A 22,424-nucleotide genomic window follows, 5' to 3' on the forward strand; every position below is an offset into this window, starting at 1 on the left:
ATATATATGTATTTGATTTCCTTAAACCAATTTTTCTAACTAAAACATTACATAAAGAGTACAATTATTTTTCTTTTTAATTTCAATGGATTTTCGAGATTAGTTAAGGTGCGCGTAAGTTATCCAGATACCCGGGTTATCAAAAAAAAAAAAATTGCTTTTAAATTGCCAAACTAATGTCAATAAAGAATCCACAAATACTGTAAATCTGTCAATTATAGATGAGAATCCAAAAATCCACCATTAGAATGTTTGATGATTAAGCTGTAATGCAGAATAAACATGTGATTTTGAGCTTACCCTTTTAATAATTCTCCAGTTTTCAGCCAATTCATGTTTCATGCTTGTGGATTTGGCTGTAATACTTTGAAGACATGGGTGTTATTCCATGGGTTAAAAAAGCTTGACTGTGGAATTCACTCAGATGAAAGCGTTCCTCAAAACATTGTATGTACATTTCATTTTGTCGCGTGCTACGCCCCTTCTTCTTCATCTCTGGGTGCGGAGTATACGCTCATGTTACAAAATTTATTATGTAGTCATATTCATTATTGTGGTATGAAATATGGATTTGCATTTCTTCAAGTGTGTCACGGCTTAATTGTTCATCTTATAAAATTAAGTATAGAAGAATCTAATTGGAGTTAAGCATAATATAAAGTTATTATAAAAAGATAACCAAAAGTGCATAATCCATTTTGATGTTTTCAGGTAAAGTTGATAAGCATCACCATAACCATACTTCACACATTTAACACAACATAAACACAAGGAACCATACAACACATTACATAAGAAGATATATTAGGTGGAAATGAAGTGATCAGAATCCAGGAGGCCCACCTGGCCCACCTGGTCCACCTGGCCCACCAAACATTGGCCCACAACAGCTCTCAAATATGCAGCAGCAGCACAACACATAGAAACTGTCCACAAAAACACCCAAACTCAGTACTAATATATATTCACTCATTTTACTTGTACTAATATTATGACATAAATTATTTATATTTTCAGCATTTTTTAATATATGAATACTCATTTGATTAAATATCAAAATTTTTAGATTTAATCACATAAATATCTTTTTATTTTTTTTATTTTTTATAAATAATGAATCATATCTGGATCACCCATTAAACCTTATACTAAAACTCTTTCTAAACCCGTTATTAAATAAAAATGATTAAATAAAATTATACATTTATTTTATTCCGAGAATGGCCTTATCGTCTTCCCTAAATTTCACTTCTATAAAGATCATAAAGTTTTAAACATAGTAAGGTTGAAGCTTAATTCAAAATATTCTCTTTTTAATATCCAAATTCCACCCTTTTGTGTCTTACTCCATCTATAGCCATATTGAATTTATATCCTATACGATCTGACAATTTACATGTCAATATTAGACTGAGTACAAGGAAGTTATTTAATCAAGATGGTGCACTGCTGATATATAAACAGCCACATCATTTGGGATATAAAGTTGCCATCTGTTTAGTATTATTGTTAAGATAATTTGTACTAAACAATATATTTTTGATCCATTAAAACTTTATTACAGTGAGTTAAAAATGAGGGTGTTTAAGAACAAACTTACCATGAAGACAGAAGGCGGCAAAGTCCACCGCAAAGAAACTCACAGCAACCACAACCGGGTGGCCCTCCTCCTGGTGGCGGTGGTCCCCAGCCCGGTGGTCCCCAACCTGGTGGCGGCATCTCTTTCTCTTTCTCTTTCTGACTCTAGCACGCTCTTGAAGTCCTTAGAACAGGAACGATATTGCTGATGATCAAGAAAGTGTAAAGCTGTGTATGAATTTATAGGTTGAAGAAAGGGAAGTAGCTAGAGAGCTTGACTTAATGGCTTAAGGGTTAAGGATTCTTGAAGTGTCTATGGAAATGAAAGTCTTAATTTGACTAGTAAGTAGAGAAGTCTTGTTGAGATATGGATAATGGAAGACTTGTAAGTTGGATGATGGAGAAACTAATATTCAATGTAGAAATGCCCCGTGGTTTCATACTTTTGAAATATTGCTAGTTAAGCAAACTTTGGTCGACATGGTTTATAAATTTCGATACAATTTTTACATAATTTAGACTATATATATAACTATATAAAGAAATTGCATGTCTGGTTTCTTGTATAGATTGCTAAACTTATAACCAAATATATGTGTTGTGTCTAATTTCCTGGCAGTCAGATTTGTGTCACGCGACGTCCTTAAGGTATATCAAAGCCTAGCGGCTAAGATCATTCTACTTGTTGTCCCATCAATGCTTACCTTCTCTCACAAGAGGATTACTGTCTTAAGCATGGGTTAGACTACTATTTGCATGACCTAGTCTATCACAAGCATGGAGATTACTGACTCAGACCTTGATTAAGAGGATTATGCATGTAAGCAACCCCGTAATACCCATTGTCAACCACTACCAAGCAGATCAAGTATAAAAAGAGTCCATAGCTTTTGTTTCAAAAGATGATTCCAGTTTTAATAAAGTTAAAAAGGAAAATAAACTGGTCCGTGTAAAGGAGTGTTTAAAGAGAGAAGGTCACGAGAGCTAAATGTTTTCCATTTAGCTCGCATACACTTCTCTTGTAACTTCTCCTAGCTTTGTAACATTCTAAGCAATAACATAACAGTGTATGTAGGCTTGGTCTTTATACCGTTAAACCACTATAAGATCTCTTTTGTTCTTTATTTTTTTACGTCGTTTTTATTGACCTTGTTGGTTATCAGTAATCACATGCACATCTTACCTAACCCCTTCTGAGGTCGATTGGGTATCTCTGGTTGGAATGAATTTTCGCATCAATAATATGTATCTTATAATATACAGAGTTATATCTTTCAGTTGGTTATTTTAAGTTGGAGATATAAAATTTAACCTATTGTTCAAAGATCAAATATTTCAATGTAGAAGAAGTGCCCATGCTTTCATACTTTTGAAGTATTGCTGGTTAATCAAACTTTGGTGGACATGATTTGTAATTTAGATACAACTTTAGCATAACTTTTCTTGTATAATCCTAAACATATTTTATACTAAAAAATAAAAAAAAATTATACCTCTTGTTTCTTATATGGATTACCAAACTTGTAACGATATGTATAACCTATAATATAGAATCAAAAGTATTTTTGAAAAGTAAAGGGTTATTAGGTATATTTATATTGGACAAATTGATTCAGTATTAGTTATTTTATGAGGTCGAGCCATGTGATTGTTTAAAAAGTTATTTTTTCTTATTTAATACTTATGAAATATTTTATTTGGTAAATGAGTTTTGTCGTTATAATTGATGTATATGTTTAAGAAAAAAAAATCAAATTAGTTGAACTTTTGTGATTTATATTGGATAAAGGAATTTTAGAGGATGAAGCAAAGAAATGGGCATCTTTTTCTTGTTAGGTTTGGTAAGTGATATGTTTTTTCTTGTATTAATTCCATCAAATATCAGACTTTTCTTTCGTGAAAATCAAAGTTAGAAGACACGTGTATTATTAGGATAGAAAAGTTAGTTATGTTTCCTTATTTTTTTCATTAATAATGAATTAATCTACTCACTTTGTATTATAATTATATTTTATATTTAAAGAGTTTATATATTTAACATTGTTAAAAGAGAATGCTTAATTATTAAGAAGTGCTCTCTTAACTGAAATCAAACCTATAATAAAAGAATCTCAATTATTTGCAGCAACCTAACCACTAAATATTTGGTAGATATGGCAATAAATATTTAACATGTGATAATTATATTAATCTCATAAATAAACAACCTTATATTATAAATCATAATTAAATTGAAAGATACAGGTGTCCCAACCACTGTAGTCAATGTCATTTATTGAGATAATATAAATTAAAACCACAAAGAACACTCTGGATGGACGGTGCAAGACTCTGACTCTGATCATGGAGGTGGCGGCCCGAAACCTGGTGGGCCTGGTGGGCCTGGAGGCCCAGGTGGGCCTAATGGGCCTCCAAAACAGTCTTGTAGTAGCCAGCAACAGCACAGAAAGCTCAAGCTGCCAAATAACACATAGGATTAGCTTTAAGGAGCACCATTTGTTAATATTAATCAACTATATCATAAATTTATTCTCTAAGATTGGCTTGAATAGAATAAATTGAAGGCATTGGCTAGAATTTTCAAATTTATTAATAATTCTAAAGTAATTTTTAATCAAACTTTCTTCTAATTATTCATCTCATGCAAAAACTGCCAACTTGGATTGAAACCATTATGACACTTGGCAATGCACTATATCTCATAATATTTGGCTATTTTTTTTTTTTTAAATCTATTTTAATTTATTTTTTTAGATATATGATGAATGATTTCAACCAAGAAAATATAAACAATCTTTTTATTTTTTTTATTTTCTCTATGAACTGTATAAAGTTTTGTCAATGCATGAAAAATAGAGTGAACTGAATAAATGATTTTACTACAAGAACAAAACAAATTCATATGCTACGTACCATGACCCAATAATGTCACAAAAGCCACCGAAGAATCCCGGCGGTCCGCCAGGACCAGGCGGCGGTGGACCCCACCCTGGTGGCCCTGGTCCTCCTGGTCCCATTACTTGCTACTAGCTCTCTCTTTAAAGCACTACCCAGAAACACACTTGACAAAACACCCCAACTCACAAGCTCTCTCTTCTCTTGCTGCAAATACGTGTGTATATGTATATATATATATATATTTAAAGAGACTAAGATTTTGGTAAGTTTTTGAGAATGGAACAAAGCCCCATACGGGAAAGTTATCGCTTAACCTAGAAGCATCCACCAAGTTTGTTCACATTGTTCCTAACCCTCAATGGAGTCTTAGTATCAAACACTTTGCACCTACCAGTCTTCTTCAATATCTACCATTCAAGGCTGCTCTGGTCTCTGAGTTCAAAATGTGTCAAAATTAGAGGCTTATTTGATCACATTTGCATTCAAATTCTTTAAACCATGTTTCCTTTGTGACTTTTACTTTCCAGGCTGTGCATATCTATATTTGCATTTTGTGGATTTCCCATGTTCTTTCTTCCAAGGATTGTCCATAAGTTTTGAATAATTTTTTTAACCCCTTACATTTCAGATTTAGCTAAAACACCCCAACAACAAAAAAAGTTTAAAACTTAACAAAAATACCCCCACCCACCCCAATCTACTACCCACGGCAGTGATAGTGGAAATCTGGCCATGAAATGGCCATCGTTTCACGACCAGATTTGTGGTCATTTTACGGCCACATCTTTGGCTGTGAAACGGCCAGATTTGGCTATTTCTAGCGTTGGATCACAAATCCATGGCTGAAAACAGCCTTAATGTTGCACGGCCAGCTAGATCCTATCGATCGTACGTCATTTCGTCAATGCGAGTGGTGGTGGCCGACGACTAGCAATGGTGGCCAAATCCGGCCATCACCTTGGATAATTTTTTCTAATTCCTGTGCATATATGTCCTAAAATTTTTGTATATAACGATAAATAGTTCATTAGCATTTTTGTAAATTGTTTTTAAAATAAGGGCATTATTGTCCTAAAATTTTATTAATAAAAGATAAAATTGTAACAAAAATAAGATTACCAAGTAATCTTAAAATACATAAGAAAATAAAGGTAATCAGATTACCTCTTATATTACCAACAGTAACTACTATTGATTAGGGGTAAACACGGGTAGCAGGTAGAATCGAAACTGGAACTGGAACCGAAACCTATCTGGAACCGACACTGTGCGGGTAGGTTCCGGTTCCATTTTATTGGAACTGACACTGTGCAGTTCTAGTTCCTACAAGTTTTGGAACCAAAACCAGAACTTGGGAAAAGAACCTGAAGCAGGTACCCGAACTTGGAACTTGTTTATGTTTTGGTTTTGATTAGGAAATTTTATGTGAATTGTGATGAATTGATTGAATTCAAGTGTTGCCTAGAAATTAGAGGATTTATGAGTCATATTAGACACAAATGAATGAGTAATCAAAAGTTGAAAACTACTAAATGTAGGTTTTCTTAATTTGTTAGGGGTGTAGTTGTAAACTTTTAAGGTATTTTTGTCATTTTTTTAAACTAATAGGGGGGCAATTAATTTTTTAAAGGATACTAAGGTAAGGAACCAGAACCTACATTTCAAGTTTCGGTTCCTTGAATTTCCAATTCCGATTCTTTTTTTTGGAAACTTGCACTATGCGATTCCGGTTTCGATTCTCCCGAAAATACAAGGTACTCGAAACTGCTCACCATTACTATTGGTTTTAAAAGATTACCGAAATATTATATTACTTGATAACCAGACGCGATAATCAAATAATATATGATGACATTACCTCAGTAATCCCTTATTACCCCTAACCAAACACACCCCAAAGTAATCTATCTTCTCTCTAATATAATATTTCCAATAATTCAACATTCTCTGAACTAAACGCCCCAAAAGTGTATGTGAGATTATTGCAGCAACCAAAACATGCGAATCGCGTTGGATCACAAACTATTTCTTTATTTTGAAACTAATCTAACATTCTTACAAGTTTCATTCTATGATACTTTAACAGTACCATACCGGCCTTAAACCCAATTAACATTACTGGAAAATAAAAAGATATTTTAATCTTCATCCAATGGTCTACAAAGAATCGGTATCCATAGCATCCAGTGTAGTGGAAAATTTCACCTTACGAATATTGGTTGCTTTGGATTTTAACCCAAACAAAAAATTGAAGTTTCTTTACTGGAGATAGCAAGGGGAACCTTGAAAGACAGGAATTTCAAAAGCAACACCAGGTGTGCATTTGTGGTATTAAACTGCCAATGAGACAAGAAGTACAACATATTCATGTACAAATACAAACCTCATTTCCATGATGATAAAAGTAAAGAGGGTATAAGAATTCTATATATTTACTCAAAATTACATTTTGAGGTAGCCTAAGAGGGTGAACTGGTTGCACAACCCCTGTAGAGCTATGGCAGCAAAAAAGATGCCTTTTACCTCGGTATATCTGTCAAATAACTCCTCGGTGTAATTCATCATTGTACAACTCTGCCAAATTATAAGTATCCTTCACAAAATGGCTGCCAATCCCACAGTTTCCCCCTCTTCGATTCTGGTTTGCGGAACATTGACTGAGCTGCGTGGCCTTGCTGTAAATAGGAGCAAAACAAGCTACTAAATACATATGCATTTTACTGCTTATCAGAATTGGAGAATATACAAATGAAGGAAAGCTCATTATATGTTGAAATTGGGTCTTAAGCTACAGATGAGATTTAGAAACAGCTTAAGGGAGAGAATAAGTGAAAATTAAAATGAAAGTGCTTACCTGAAACATTGGTGATAACATTAACACTTTTCTGAGCAGCAAGTGCTTTTAACTGGTTCCCAGTACCTAGCAACAGCAAGCTCTTCATATGTTGTTTTTGTTCCTTTGGGCTAGATGTCTTCGTTAAGGCATCTTCAAAAGCATGCAAATCTTGTGGGGTAATACATGGAAGAGAGAGTAGAACCTGAACAAAAAAATCAATCAATGCCTTGGGTTATATACCAAATTCCTACTTTATATTTTAAGCAAACTTTTCAAAATATGAGGCGTTACGACTAACCTGCCTTGGAGCTGGATCCCTATCACACATATATACGAATATTTCGCGACAGAGACCAACCAGATCAGCACTGATAACAGCATTTGACTCAAGGATCAAACCTTGGATAGCCGCAGAAAAAAGATCTTTTGAAACGAACTGTCGAAGCTCCTCATTATTTGATGATATAGCCAGAACAATCACCGCAGTACAGAAGGAAGAAACTTTTGTCACGGCTTCACCATCTGTCCATGTGAAAGCTTGTATGGAAATCCGCAACACTGGAAGGACAAGTTCTTTGTGGTTCAAAAGGAACCTGTCATGATTATCAATATTCAGTGGAAATTAGTGTCTGTGGCAGAATATGAAAACTAAAGAATCTATAAATACTATCATAAAGCAACAGAAAGGCTACTTTTATAGAAGCAGGATGCATGCCACATACCCAACCATAGAGCTTGATGAGAAAGAATCCAAATCTTTCAGAGACAACATGTCTACACGGGTGAATTGCCCTGACTGCTCTAAAGCAGGAAGCCCTGTATTTAATCCTGAAGAGGCCATTATAGAGAGAAGTGAACATATCTCACGAGTCAGATCACGAAGTAGTTTCTCCTCCATTACTTCCACTTTTAAGTCAGACCCAGCAACAATCCCATGGAGATCTGGAACCTTTGCTCTACCTTCATGCATAAGGCTGGACCAAGAGCAGCTAAGAGCTTGTTGACAGTGGACAAATAATGGGTGCAGCAACTTTTCCAGCCAGGCCTCCCACATATCAGGAGGACAAAATTTAACCAAATATATTAAAACAGAATGAACAAGTTGCCTTATATGCCTGAATTCCATTGACTGTACATTCTCCATCAGTGCCACAGCAACAGAGTGGAAGTCCAACGATTTAAAAAATGGATCTCCAATGGTTGCTGACAGGCCCAGCACATTATACCTGAAATTATGAGTCAGCATTAATTTGGGGAAAAAAAATTAGCAACAAAAAGGCTACGGAATACATAGTAGGTATACAATAACTTCCATATTTTGACTCTAAGGCTACTATTTGCTTCTTATTATGTAATCTGATCACTAATCCTTTATCTACTGCGAGGACATAATATACATCAATGATATACAATTGGGGTTGTAACTGCTATAGTTCTTCTGGCTCATACGGCTGTTGAGTTCCTCACTCCCCTGACATTTTGTATTTCTCAGAAGGACACCCTTTCCTCCCCATTCTTCTACATCTTAATATAATTCCTTTTTTCAATTAAGAAAAAATTCACAGAACACTAAATTGTACATAAAAAACTAGCTTCCATGCCACAGGACAAACCCAAAACCATACTTACCCACTGTCTCTGACACCCTTTAACCAATTTCGTATATCAGATTCATTAGGCTCTCCATATCCTTCCCGGCTAGTCTCAAACTGTGATCCGTCTGTGAAAGTCAAAGCACCCTTCAATGGTTTAGGATTACCTCCGCCAAGAAGGCTGGACCACTCAACATCACTCATGGTCATTGCTGCTTTTACCTCTGCAGGCAACATTTGATGTATGGACGGAGACCAAATGGAATGTATAGCACGAAGGAGCTGCAGATTAACAAAAACAGGCTTACTACAATGTGCTTAGGGTGAAGATAATGTCACAGCAAGATGGCTCATAAATTACAAATCATGATGAGCAATATGAATGAGGAAACTCAAAATGATCAGAACATAAAAGCAAAATACATACTTTCAGGAGAGGAGGTAGCATCCACGAAAGATGAGAAGCCATTGGATGAAGAAAATTTGAACTTTCAGCTGAGTTGTTCTGTAAATTCATACTGCCTTTTCTTGTTCCACTTCTTTTAAGTGCCTTCTCAAAGAATGTCACCGTGTGAAAAAGTGACCACATGAATGATGTGTCAGAGCACAAGCAAACAAGACCTAGTGGATCAGACAAGTACTTATTTTGCCACTCAAGCTGTGTCCATTGTTGGCTCAAAGGTTCAAGTAACCAGGCCAAAACTTCTTGCTGCTGCTGAATCCTGCACCAAGTTGATAGTTTTGCAAACGTTAAGAAAATTAACATAAACAAAATATAATGTTGATCCGTGGTAATCAAATAATTACCCAGCAGCAGAAGCCATAACAAGAAATGCTTCCCCTAGAAGATTATGTTCACTACGATGCAAACAACCTTCTCTTTGCAAATATGCCATGGTGTCAGCTATGCCCTTCATAGAAAACAATCCAATGAAGTGAGTACGAAATCTCTCTGAAAATCTTAGCTTCTTCAATCAAAGGCAGACATAGGATGACAAAAGGATTTTACTACATTTTGGTTCAGGGGAAATATAATAAAAGTTCTATAATCGTTTTCACTTAGTACAAACAGTGATTTCTTATTGTAAAGCTAAATTATCTCCATTCCAGCCAAGGTCCTGTGGAGCCATTACATCAGTTTCGTTACAGGAAAGTAAAAGAGCAATTAGCACAGTCCACATGACCAAAAAAAAACTAACTTCTGGTAACATATGCATTAACAAGTTCCATTGCTTTTGTTCGGTCCCACCAGGACTTGGCCTACAGTTACATATTAACCATCTCCTACTCAGATTAATCTCCATCTTTAATTTCCAAATAACCAGATCAATTCCATACCCCAATAGTACATGTCACTTTTTTGCCAATAAAAGAAGAAGTCACCTTCATGTGAGGCAGAACACTTTTATCAGCAGCTTTGGCCATTCTAATAAATGATGCACAAATCTGTAATCTTGCATGGCGTGCCCTACTCGTTGCAGGATCCTGTCAAGCAAATATATGGTTAGTGAGAGCAGGAATATATAAATCCTCTCTGTAAGCAATGATAATTAAAAATGACAATAAAAGTTGGCAGATAACCTTAACAACAAATGGAAGTGAAGTTAGAAGCTCAAACAGTTTGTTGATGACACTCCCAACTGCATCTGGAAAATGTTTCAGAAAGGGGCCCAGTGCAATTAAATAGTTCCCGAGAGCTTCCACCAGGGGTGGTTCAGTCCACTTCAAAGAAAGAAGTTGTTGAAGTAAACCTACAATGCAACCAGAGTTTTTCAGTAGATCATAATAATAAAGATCTAAATGTAAGAGACAAATAAAGCACTAAGAAACCTTCAAATATTCTGCACAGGGCAACATGAACTTCAGAAGTGGCCCCACCAACTTCATTGGGTCCATCAAAAACTGCACTCACAACATTTTCTAGAGCAGATTGCATGCTTTCCATCACAGCTAAATCCTGAATATCATAAAGAATTGTTTTAATAACAAAGAGATAAGCATGAAGTAATAGTGAATGATACATCCTCCACAGCTTGGAAAGCTAATTATTAGGCACCCAATACTGATCCCATAATAAGCATTTTAATCAAACCTGAGCAGGTGTTGGAGAACTCAAGAGACTTTTAATGATTGCAATAACTCTTTCAGAAACTTTAACACCAGCTATGAGAGGCTTGTTAGAGGAGACAAATTTGACCAGCTCCAACTGCATCAAGAGATTTATCAGGAAAAGAAAAATTTATGCAAAGTATAAAAGAAACAGCAAGTGCATGATTCATCAACTGACAACCTAGTCTCAAATATCTGAATTTATTAATGTAACAAAGATATGCACAGTACTTTAGTAGACTCAAGTTTAACATGGTTAATGGATTATAGCTGAGGAAGGGTAGAAAATAAAAATTAAAAAGAGATGAAAAGGCTTACATAAACATGTTATATATATAAGTGCAAAATATTTATCTGTACTTTTGTTTTTTCCTATTTCAAAAAAATAATGTCCAATATAATTAACCATTTTCATAAGATGTAGTTATAAAATAAATCAATGACGTGGATATATATAAGCAGAATTCCAAGGATACTTCAACATCTCCCTTTGGCAAAATTGGAGGTACTTTCAAAACATATGAAAGAAAATCGGAATAACAGTCCACAAAAACATGAATATTGTGATCCATGGCCCAAACACTACAAGTTCCAGAAGAATTAAAACTCCCACATCAAAAGGATATCAGAATAAGACATGTAAAACAAAAGCATCTGAATTCAGATCAATGTAAAATATACCAGCCTAGAACGATACTGGCCGAAATCACCCTTGCCTTCAAAATCATCACTCCACAACACCAGGGACCCCAGAGTAAGGGCTGTTCCAGGAAAAACTTTTTCTTTCTTAAGCATGCGCTGGAAAGATATGTCGAGAATTGCACTACAAACATCATCATTCACGAAACTCAAAATCTTTCTCTTTTCATTATCAACCTGTCCTGAACTAGAGTCTGTATTATTAACAGCTGATCCATCTCCAGATGATAGTGCTTTAGGTTTTGACATCAAATCTCTCATTAGTCCCTACAAAAGCAAACAAACATGAAAAATGTTAAAATTTACATACCATCCAGCCTATCACCAAAAGTTAAAAAAAAAATTAGTGACAATTGCCACGTACCAGCCAAAATAATAGGGATTGGAAATGAAGGGCTACCTTCAAATGTTGAAAATACCCTAGCATCTGGATGGATATCAGAAAGTTAAATTGCATAATTCAATCGTTATACTCACAAAAGATTAGAAATATATATATAAGGACCAAAGAAATACTGAACAATCTATTCATGCACTGAAAACAGAGCTAGATTGTAGACTGCTGATCATTGTGCAAAAGAAGCCCATGTCAAACCCAAGAATAAAAAATTTGACCAGAACTTTAAAATAAAAAGAAAATTATATAACCAATGCCATAGAGTGCCAAAATGAAGTTTAGATTCAACATAAACAAGTTGAATATGCTATTTAATAAAGCAAAAACCTGCATGAACTAATAATACAAGAGACCTATGGACTAAATTTCAACTCAAAGCCTTAAAATTGAATGCCAAATCAGCTTTAGGTCATATCAGAGGAGCCTAGCCTAGAGGGATTACCTGCTGTAGGTAAATAGTAAGTTTAGCGTCATCACCAGAAATACATTGCAAGTTTGCAGAACCCAAAGACACCATGCTCTCACATATATATTCTGCAAACTCAAACTCACTTTCATCTATAACCCCAGCATTTGTTACAGATCTATGTAAAAATTCTCCAGAGACATTCATCAGGATCTGAAAGACATCATGCATTGCAGAATCAAATTCAGAAGCTGATGAAGAAGCATCAAAAGGTCTCTTTCTGCAATTCAAATTAAGAGTTAAATCAGTCATGGGAAGATTCTTCCAGGGAAAAGATATTCAAACTAAAGAAGAGATTAAACAATAAAATTACCTTGGTGAGACAAGTTTGAAAAATTCACAAGCATGAAGACGGAAGTCAGGTGAAGAAAGTAAGAAGCCACACCTGATGAGAGACAGTGAAAACAAGTAAGAAGCCAATCAATCCCAACAATTTGAAATTATACTCTACGGGAACTGCAAGAAAAGTTATTATACCCATGAATGATGCCATATTTAGCAAGATCAGGCAAAGGAGCCCATTCAGCGTATGCGTTTATAGCATTCAAAGTAGCTGTTACTGCAGCTGCATGCTGCTTTGCAATGTCTAATTGTTGTCTACCAACTTCACTTATTGCAGCTCCAAAGTGTCTTTCCAGTAACTGTGTAAAAAATTCTGGCATCACATTAATGCTAAAACAACTAACTTGTAGTACAACCAAGAGTGAGACATACAGTGTACAATAAAGGCAAAATTTCAGGCAAAGATTGAGTAAGTCCCCGCAAAAGCAGTCTACGTCGATCACCTGGATATCCATTCAGAATCAGGGTAAGTGACACAAACAACACAAATCTAAAAAGAAGTTAAAGTTTCAAAGAAATATACTTAACAAGAACAACAAAAATATGATGGAAAAAACAGCCGCTAAAGGAAGAACACCCACTAAACTAAGGCTAGGTTGATAGGAGAGGACAGCAGAAGGATGAAGGGATAGTGAATGACACTTTTCTTTCATTTGGTATAATGAGAAAAGGAAAGGATTGAAGAGGGAAGAGCGGTACTTTTACATCCTCATTATCTAATCATCCCAAAAAGGATGGCAAAGAGAGTGACCAACAGTAAAAGTTATTAAGAACATATTGATCCCCAATTTTTGTTCCCCATCCTCCAGCGATCCATCCTTCCTATGAAACACAAAGAAGGAAAGCACTATGCTGTTTCTTCAATTTTTCATTTCTCTACTTTTCCATCTTTGACCAATCAGGCATTAGCAACAAACTCTAAATGAAACTTTGGAAACTCTACACCCATACTTGTCATTTGGATTCAGATGTTCATAGATCGGCTGCTTACATTCTAAAATATAGCATTCAAAGTGCTTAAGAGTTTCCAAAGTACATAATACTTATTTTTGGCACGCACACACTCTAAAGGAGCATGACCAAGGAACAGACCACAGACCTTCTAGATCTTCATTGTGAACTGTAATATCTTCAGGAAGCCACCTTAGCATCATTGAAACCAACTCAGCCTAATATAAAAGGAAAAGATCAGTACAATTACCTATTAAGAGTAAGAAAGCAAAATAATTGCTGCAAAGCAGGATAAGTTAGAAATACTTGTATGGGACCCTTGCTGGATAAAGAAACTAGAGATGGAAATAGCTCTTGCCACAGATTTATGCCTTCTCTTCTAACTATCTGTTAAAGAGCAAAACAAATGAGTACTGCAACCAGGAAACTGAAATCATTAAAACAAAATAAAATAAAAAAGAGCCTAAACAAAAGTTAAGAGCAGAGTAATGAAAACCTCAGCAAGAAGGGCAGCTGTCTGACTTTTCAAAGCCCATTCTTCACAAGGATCTGCAATCTCAGACATTAAGTCGACTGCAACATTTGCAAAGTCCCTACGTTCTGTAGGGTTCAATTCCTCCCACCGTAATCGGACCAAGTGCTGCAGAAAGATACATATGCTACAGTCAAACCACTAAATTTATCTTCAAAATTTAAACACTTATAACCTGTAGCAGCTAATTAAGAAATAATTTTTTGTTACATGGAATTCAACAGGCATTGGGTGTTTCACATTAAAACCATCTTTGCAAATTCTTTGAATCAAAATTTGCGTATCTAGGTTGCAAAGTTATCAGAATTATGATTCGCCTAATTCAAATTTCCGAACCATAGATATGCTCCAATATTGATAAGAATTTTCAGTTCACTAATTGAAATTGCTTAAAACATAGATAAACACATTGAATCTATATCACTAGTGATTGGCAAATATTGTATATGATGGACAGTTAAGCATTATTTCTTTCCTAGGAAATATGCTAATTCAAGTTAAAACTGTCATGCAGCATTTTAAATGCATGCAATCAGAATTCAGCCGATTTAATCTATAGCACCTCAAAGATGATTTTTATAACATAACATTTCGAAACATATCAATTTCCATCATACTGGATGAGTTAGATCAACCGTAAGGACAGAAAAAAATTCTTTTCAGCATGAACCTGGAGCATTTTAAATGCATGTAATCGGATTTCAGAAGACCAATCCTTTTTCACTAGAAGGAATGATGTGCTCGCCAAAAACCGTATCTCTCCTGTTTTTACCTGCAAATAACAGATAGCACGTAAGGAGCACATTTTCAATTTTGCCTCTTTTCTAATAGAATAATAGTCCATTCTCAAAGCCTGTTTGGAACTAAAAACTCTAAATTAGCACAAAGTAGCAAAGTGATCCTCAAAAACAAACACCCAATCATAGCTATATTTCAACAGCACAAATGTATAGTACTGAATTTAACGGTCTGATCACTAATACTCTTTTGTTTAAAGCCTGAACCTAAATCAAACCACTCATCCCTCTCATAAAATTTCACAAGGTTACCACATTCAAGAAGTTGAATTCACAGAAACCAATTTTTCTTTCTTTCTAAGGCCTAAAACTCAATAAGTTTTTCACAATAGAAAGTAGAATAACACCACAAGGGATCACAAACTATTACTTTATTTTAAACTAATCTAACATTCTTACAAGTTCATTCTATGATGTTTTAACAGTACCATACGGCCTTAAACCCAATTAACATTACTGGAAAATAAACGATATTTTATCTTCATCCAATGGTCTACAAATTCGGTATCCATAGCTCCAGTGTAGTGGAAAATTCCACCTTACAATATTGGTTGCTTTGGATTTTAACCCAAACAAAAAATTGAAGTTTCTTTACTGGAATAGCAGGGAACCTTGAAAGACGGAATTTCAAAGCAACACACCAGGTGTGCATTTGTGGTATTAAACTGCCAATGAGACAAGAAGTACAACATATTCATGTACAAATACAACCTCATTTCCATGATATAAAAGTAAAGAGGGTATAAGAATTCTTTATTTTACTCAAAATTACATTTTGAGGTAGCCTAAGAGGGTGAACTGGTTGCACAACCCCTGTAGAGCTATGGCCAAAAAAGATGCCTTTTCCCTCGGTATATCTGTCAAATAACTCCTCGGTGTAATTCATCACTGTACAACTCTGCCAAATTATAAGAATCCTTCACAAAATGGCTGCCATTCCCACAGTTTCCCCCTCTTCGATTCTGGTTTGCGGAACATTGACTGACTGCTGGGCCTTGCTGTAAATAGGAGCAAAACAAGCTACTAAATACATATGCATTTTACTGCTTATCAGAATTGAGAATATACAAATGAAGGAAAGCTCTTATATGTTGAAATTGGGTCTTAAGCTACAGATGAGATTTGAAAACAGCTTAAGGGAGAGAATAAGTGAAAATTAAAATGAAAGTGCTTACCTGAAACATTGGTGATAACATTAACACTTTTCTGAGCAGCAAGTGCTTTTAACTGGTTCCCGTACCTAACAACAGCAAGCTCTTCATATGTTGTTTTTGTTCCTTTGGGCTAGATGTCTCGTTAAGGCATCTTCAAAGCATGCAAATCTTGTGGGGTAATACATGGAAGAGAGAGTAGAACCTGAACAAAAATCAATCAATGCCTTGGGTTATATACCAAATTCCTACTTATATATTTTAACAAACTTTTCAAATATGAGGCGTTCGACTAACCTGCCTTGGAGCTGGATCCCTCACACATATATACGAATATTTCGCGACAGAGACCAACCAGTCAGCACTGATACAAGCATTTGCTCAAGGTCAACACTTGGATAGCCGCAGAAAAAAGATCTTTTGAAACGAACTGTCGAAGCTCCTCATTATTTGTTGATATAGCCAGAACAATCACCGCAGTACAGAAGGAAGAAACTTTGTCACGGCTTCACCATCTGTCCGTGAAAGCTTGTATGGAAATCCGAACACTGGAAGGCAAGTTCTTTGTGGTTCAAAAGGAACCTGTCATGATTATCAATATTCAGTGGAAATTAGTGTTGTGGGCAGAATATGAAAACTAAAGAATCTAAATTCATCATAAACAACAGAAAGGCTACTTTTATGAAGCAGGATGCATGCCACATACCCAACCATAGAGCTTGATAGAAAGAATCCAAATCTTTCAGAGACACATGTCTACACGGGTGAATTGCCCTGACTGCTCTAAAGCAGAAGCCCTGTATTTAATCCTGAAGAGGCCATTATAGAGAGAAGTGAACATATCTCACGAGTCAGATCACGAAGTAGTTTCTCCTCCATTACTTCCACTTTTAAGTCAACCAGCAACAATCCCATGGAGATCTGGAACCTTTGCTCTACCTTATGCATAAGGCTGGACCAAGAGCAGCTAAGAGCTTGTTGACAGTGGACAATAATGGGTGCAGCAACTTTTCCAGCCAGGCCTCCCCATATCAGGAGGACAAAATTTAACCAAATATATTAAAACAGAATGAACAAGTTGCCTTATATGCCTGAATTCCATTGACTGTACATTCTCCATCAGTGCCACAGCAACAGAGTGGAAGTCCAAGGATTTAAAAAATGGATCTCCAATGGTTGCTGACAGCCCCGCACATTATACCTGAAATTATGAGTCAGCATTATTTTGGGGAAAAAAAATTAGCAACAAAAAGGCTACGAATACATAGTAGGTACAATAACTCCATATTTTGACTCTAAGGCTACTATTTGCTTCTTATTATGTAATCGTGATCACTAATCCTTTATCTACTGCAGGACATAATATACATCATGATATACACTTGGGGTTGTAACTGCTATAGTTCTTCTGGCTCATACGGCTGTTGAGTTCCTCACTCCCCGACATTTTGTATTTCTCAGAGGACACCCTTTCCTCCCCATTCTTCTACATCTTAATATAATTCCTTTTTTCAATTAAGAAAAAATTCACAGAACACTAAATTGTACATAAAAAACTAGCTTCCATGCCACAGGCAAACCCAAACCATACTTACCCCTGTCTCTGACACCCTTTAAACCATTTCGTATATCAGATTCATTAGGCTCTCCATATCCTTCCCGGCTAGTCTCAAACTGTGATCCGTCTGTGAAAGTCAAGCACCCTTCATGGTTTAGGATTACCTCCGCCAAGAAGGCTGGACCACTCAACATCACTCATGGTCATTGCGCTTTTACCTCTGCGGCAACATTTGATGTTGGACGGAGACCAAATGGAATGTATAGCACAAGGAGCTGCAGATTAACAAAACAGGCTTACTACATTGTGCTTAGGTGAAGATAATGTCACAGCAAGATGGCTCATAAATTACAATCATATGACAATATGAATGGGAAACTCAAAATGATCAGAACATAAAAGCAAAATACATACTTTCAGAGAGGAGGTAGCATCCAGAAAGATGAAAGCCATTGGATGAAGAAAATTTGAACTTTCAGCTGAGTTGTTCTGTAAATTCATACTGCCTTTTCTTGTTCCACTTCTTTTAAGTGCCTTCTCAAAGAATGTCACCGTGTGAAAAAGTGACCACATGAATGATGTGTCAGAGCACAAGCAAACAAGACCTAGTGGATCAGACGTAATTATTTTGCCACTCAGCTGTGTCCATTGTTGGCTCAAAGGTTCAAGTAACCAGGCCAAAACTTCTTGCTGCTGCTGAATCCTGCACCAAGTTGATAGTTTTGCAAACGTTAAGAAAATAACATAAACAAAATATAATGTTGATCCGTGGTAATCAAATAATTACCCAGCAGCAGAAGCCATAACAAGAAATGCTTCCCCTAGAAGATTATGTTCACTACGATGCAACACCTTCCTTTGCAATATGCCATGGTGTCAGCTATGCCCTTCATAGAAAACTCCAATGAAGTGAGTACGAAATCTCTCTGAAATCTTAGCTTCTTCAATCAAAGGCAGACATAGGATGACAAAGGATTTTACTACATTTTGGTTCAGGAGAATATAATAAAAGTTCTATATCGTTTTACTTAGTACAAACAGTGATTTCTTATTGTAAAGCTAAATTATCTCCATTCCAGCCAAGGTCCTGTGGAGCCATTACATCGTTTCGTAGGAAAGTAAAAGAGCAATTAGCACAGTCCACATGACCAAAAAAAACAACTTCTGGTAACATATGCATTAACAAGTTCCATTGCTTTTGTTCGGTCCCACCAGGACTTGGCCTACAGTTACATATTAACCATCTCCTACTCAGATTAATCTCCATCTTTATTTTCCAATAACCAGTCAATTCCATACCCCAATAGTACATGTCACTTTTTTGCCAATAAAAGAAGTCACCTTCATGTGAGCAGAACACTTTTATCAGCAGCTTTGGCCATTCTAATAATGATGCACAAATCTGTAATCTTGCATGGCGTGCCCTACTCGTTGCAGGATCCTGTCAAGCAAATATATGGTTAGTAGAGCAGGAATATTAAATCCTCTCTGTAGCATGATAATTAAAAATGACAATAAAGTTGGCAGATAACCTTAACAACAAATGAAGTGAAGTTAGAAGCTCAAACAGTTTGTTGATACACTTCAACTGCACTGGAAAATGTTTCAGAAAGGGGCTCAGTGCAATTAAATAGTCCCGGAGCTTCCACCAGGGGTGGTCAGTCCACTCAAAGAAAGAAGTTGTTGAAGAAACCTACAATGCAACCAGAGTTTTTTCAGTAGATCATCTAATAAAGATCTAATGTAAGAGACAAATAAAGCACTAAAAACCTTCAAATATTCTGCACAGGGCAACATGAACTTCAGAAGTGCCCCACCAACTTCATTGGGTCCATCAAAACCTGCACTCCCCACATTTTCTAGAGCAGATTGCATGCTTTCCATCACAGCTAAATCCTAATATCATAAAGAATTGTTTTAATAACAAGAGATGCATGAAGTAATAGTGATGTACATCCTCCACAGCTTGGAAGCAATTATTAGGCACCCAATACTGATCCCATAATAAGCTTTTAATCAAACCTGAGCAGGTGTTGGAGAACTCAAGAGACTTTTAATAATTGCAATAACTCTTTCAGAAACTTTAACACCAGCTATGAGAGGCTTGTTAGAGGAGACAAATTTGACCAGCTCCAACTGCATCAGAGATTTATCAGGAAAAGAAAAATTTATGCAAAGTATAAAAGAAACAGCAAGTGCATGATTCATCAACTGACAACCTAGTCTCAAATATCTGAATTTATTAATGTAACAGATATGCACAGCACTTTAGTAGACTCAATTTAACATGTTAATGGATTTAGCTGAGGAAGGGTAGAAAATAAAAATTAAAAGAGATGAAAAGGCTTATAACATGTTATATATATAAGTGCAAATATTATCTGTACTTTTGTTTTTTTCTATTTCAAAAAAATATGTCCAACTAATTAACCATTTTCATAGATGTAGTAAAATAAATCAATGACGTGGATATATAGCAGAAATTCCAAGGATACTTCAACATCTCCCTTTGGCAAATTGGAGGTACTTTCAAAACATATGAAAGAAATCGAATACAGTCCACAAAAACATGAATATTGTGATCCATGGCCCACACTACAAGTTCCAGAAGATTAAAACTCCCACATCAAAAGGATATCAGATAAGACATGTAAACAAAAGCATCTGAATTCAGATCAATGTAAAATACCAGCCTAGAACGATACTGGCCGAAATCACCCTTGCCTTCAAAATCATCACTCCACAACACCAGGGACCCCAGAGTAAGGGCTGTTCCAAAAAACTTTTTCTTTCTTAAGCATGCGCTGGAAAGTATGTCAGAATTGCACTACAAACATCATCATTCACGAAACCCAAAATCTTTCTCTTTTCATTATCAACCTGTCCTGAACTAGAGTCTGTATTATTAACAGCTGTCCATCTCCAGATGATAGTGCTTTAGGTTTTGACATCAAATCCTCATTAGTCCCTACAAAAGCAAACAAACATGAAAAATGTTAAAGACATTACACACTCATCCAGCCTATCACCAAAAGTTAAAAAAAAATTAGTGACAATTGCCACGTACCAGCCAAATAATAGGGATTGGAAATGAGGGCTAGCTTCAAATGTTGAAAATACCCTAGCATCTGGATGGATATCAGAAAGTTAAATTGCATAATTCAATCGTTATACTCACAAAGATAGAAATATATATATAAGGACCAAAGAAATACTGAACAATCTATTCATGCACTGAAACGAGCTAGATTGTAGACTGCTGATCATTGTGCAAAAGAAGCCCATGTCAAACCCAAGAATAAAATTTGACCAAACTTAAAATAAAAGAAATTATATAACCAATGCCATGAGTGCCAAAATGAAGTTTATTCAACATAACCAAGTTGAATATGCTATTTAATAAAGCAAAAACCTGCATGAACTAAAATACAAGAGACCTATGGACTAAATTCAACTCAAAGCCTTAAAATTGAATGCCAAATCACTTTAGGTCATATCGAGGGCCTAGCCTAGAGGGATTACCTGCTGTAGTAAATAGTAAGTTTAGCGTCATCACCAGAAATACATTGCAAGTTTGCAGAACCCAAAGACACCTTGCTCTCACATATATATTCTGCAAACTCAAACTCACTTTCATCTATAACCCCAGCATTTTTTACAGATCTATTAAAAATTCTCCAGAGACATTCATCAGGATCTGAAAGACCACGCATTGCAGAATCAAATTCAGAAGCTGTTGAAGAGCTCAAAAGGTCTCTTTCTGCATCAATTAATAAGTTAAATCGTCATGGGAAGATTCTCCCAGGAAAAGATATTCAAACTAAAAGAGATTAAAACAATAAAATTCACCTTGGTGAGACAAGTTTGAAAAATTCACAAGCATAGAACGGAAGTCAGTGAAGAAAGTAAGAGCCACACCTGATAGAGACAGTGAAAACAAGTAAGAAGCCATAATCCCAACAATTTGAAATTATACTCTATGGGAACTGCAAGAAAAGTTATATACCCATCAGTCTTGTAGTAGCCAGCAACAGCACAGAAAGCTCAAGCTGCCAAATAACACATAGGATTAGCTTTAAGGAGCACCATTTGTTAATATTAATCAACTATATCATAAATTTATTCTCTAAGATTGGCTTGAATAGAATAAATTGAAGGCATTGGCTAGAATTTTCAAATTTATTAATAATTCTAAAGTAATTTTTAATCAAACTTTCTTCTAATTATTCATCTCATGCAAAAACTGCCAACTTGGATTGAAACCATTATGACACTTGGCAATGCACTATATCTCATAATATTTGGCTATTTTTTTTTTTTTAAATCTATTTTAATTTATTTTTTTAGATATATGATGAATGATTTCAACCAAGAAAATATAAACAATCTTTTTATTTTTTTTATTTTCTCTATGAACTGTATAAAGTTTTGTCAATGCATGAAAAATAGAGTGAACTGAATAAATGATTTTACTACAAGAACAAAACAAATTCATATGCTACGTACCATGACCCAATA

At 35.5% G+C, this 22,424-nt stretch overlaps 1 protein-coding gene and 1 long non-coding RNA gene across 2 annotated transcripts; both read right to left on the reverse strand.

The window, feature by feature from the left end:
- Window positions 1-661: 661 nt before the first annotated feature.
- Window positions 662-1,923, reverse strand: LOC116114589. Its single transcript, XR_004125577.1, has 2 exons — window positions 1,601-1,923; window positions 662-926 (listed from the first exon to the last, which is right to left on the reverse strand). It is a non-coding gene; the product is annotated as an uncharacterized LOC116114589 (long non-coding RNA).
- Window positions 1,924-7,071: 5,148 nt separating this feature from the next.
- On the reverse strand, window positions 7,072-21,858 carry LOC116114581 (protein HASTY 1-like). Its single transcript, XM_031400724.1, has 34 exons — window positions 21,756-21,858; window positions 21,472-21,666; window positions 20,787-20,874; window positions 20,596-20,710; window positions 19,929-20,042; window positions 19,677-19,802; window positions 19,148-19,347; window positions 18,694-18,762; window positions 18,321-18,609; window positions 18,125-18,181; window positions 17,897-18,022; window positions 16,824-16,930; window positions 16,646-16,712; window positions 15,071-15,253; window positions 14,365-14,508; window positions 14,175-14,255; window positions 14,017-14,086; window positions 13,290-13,360; window positions 13,053-13,216; window positions 12,889-12,960; window positions 12,552-12,795; window positions 12,077-12,139; window positions 11,695-11,979; window positions 10,997-11,110; window positions 10,735-10,861; window positions 10,486-10,655; window positions 10,288-10,389; window positions 9,712-9,815; window positions 9,332-9,626; window positions 8,942-9,186; window positions 8,035-8,538; window positions 7,611-7,905; window positions 7,331-7,514; window positions 7,072-7,151 (listed from the first exon to the last, which is right to left on the reverse strand). Exons 1-34 carry the CDS (start codon window positions 21,856-21,858, stop codon window positions 7,072-7,074), a joined length of 5,253 nt encoding a protein of 1,750 aa, XP_031256584.1.
- Window positions 21,859-22,424: the final 566 nt, after the last annotated feature.

This window comes from Pistacia vera, unplaced genomic scaffold (assembly GCF_008641045.1).
Source record: "Pistacia vera cultivar Batoury unplaced genomic scaffold, PisVer_v2 Contig714, whole genome shotgun sequence".
Lineage (NCBI taxonomy): Eukaryota > Viridiplantae > Streptophyta > Magnoliopsida > Sapindales > Anacardiaceae > Pistacia > Pistacia vera.

Excerpts from the sequence above, each read along its gene's own strand:
- LOC116114581 (XM_031400724.1), bottom strand. The coding sequence starts at position 21,858 with ATGGCTTCTTACTTGTTTTCACTGTCTCTATCAGGTGTGGCTCTTACT. Across the intron at positions 13,361-14,016 it reads TCACAATGAAGATCTAGAAG|GTGATCGACGTAGACTGCTT; the intron begins GTCTGTGGTCTG and ends ATGGATATCCAG. Across the intron at positions 8,539-8,941 it reads AAGGGTGTCAGAGACAGTGG|GTATAATGTGCTGGGCCTGT; the intron begins GTAAGTATGGTT and ends TCATAATTTCAG.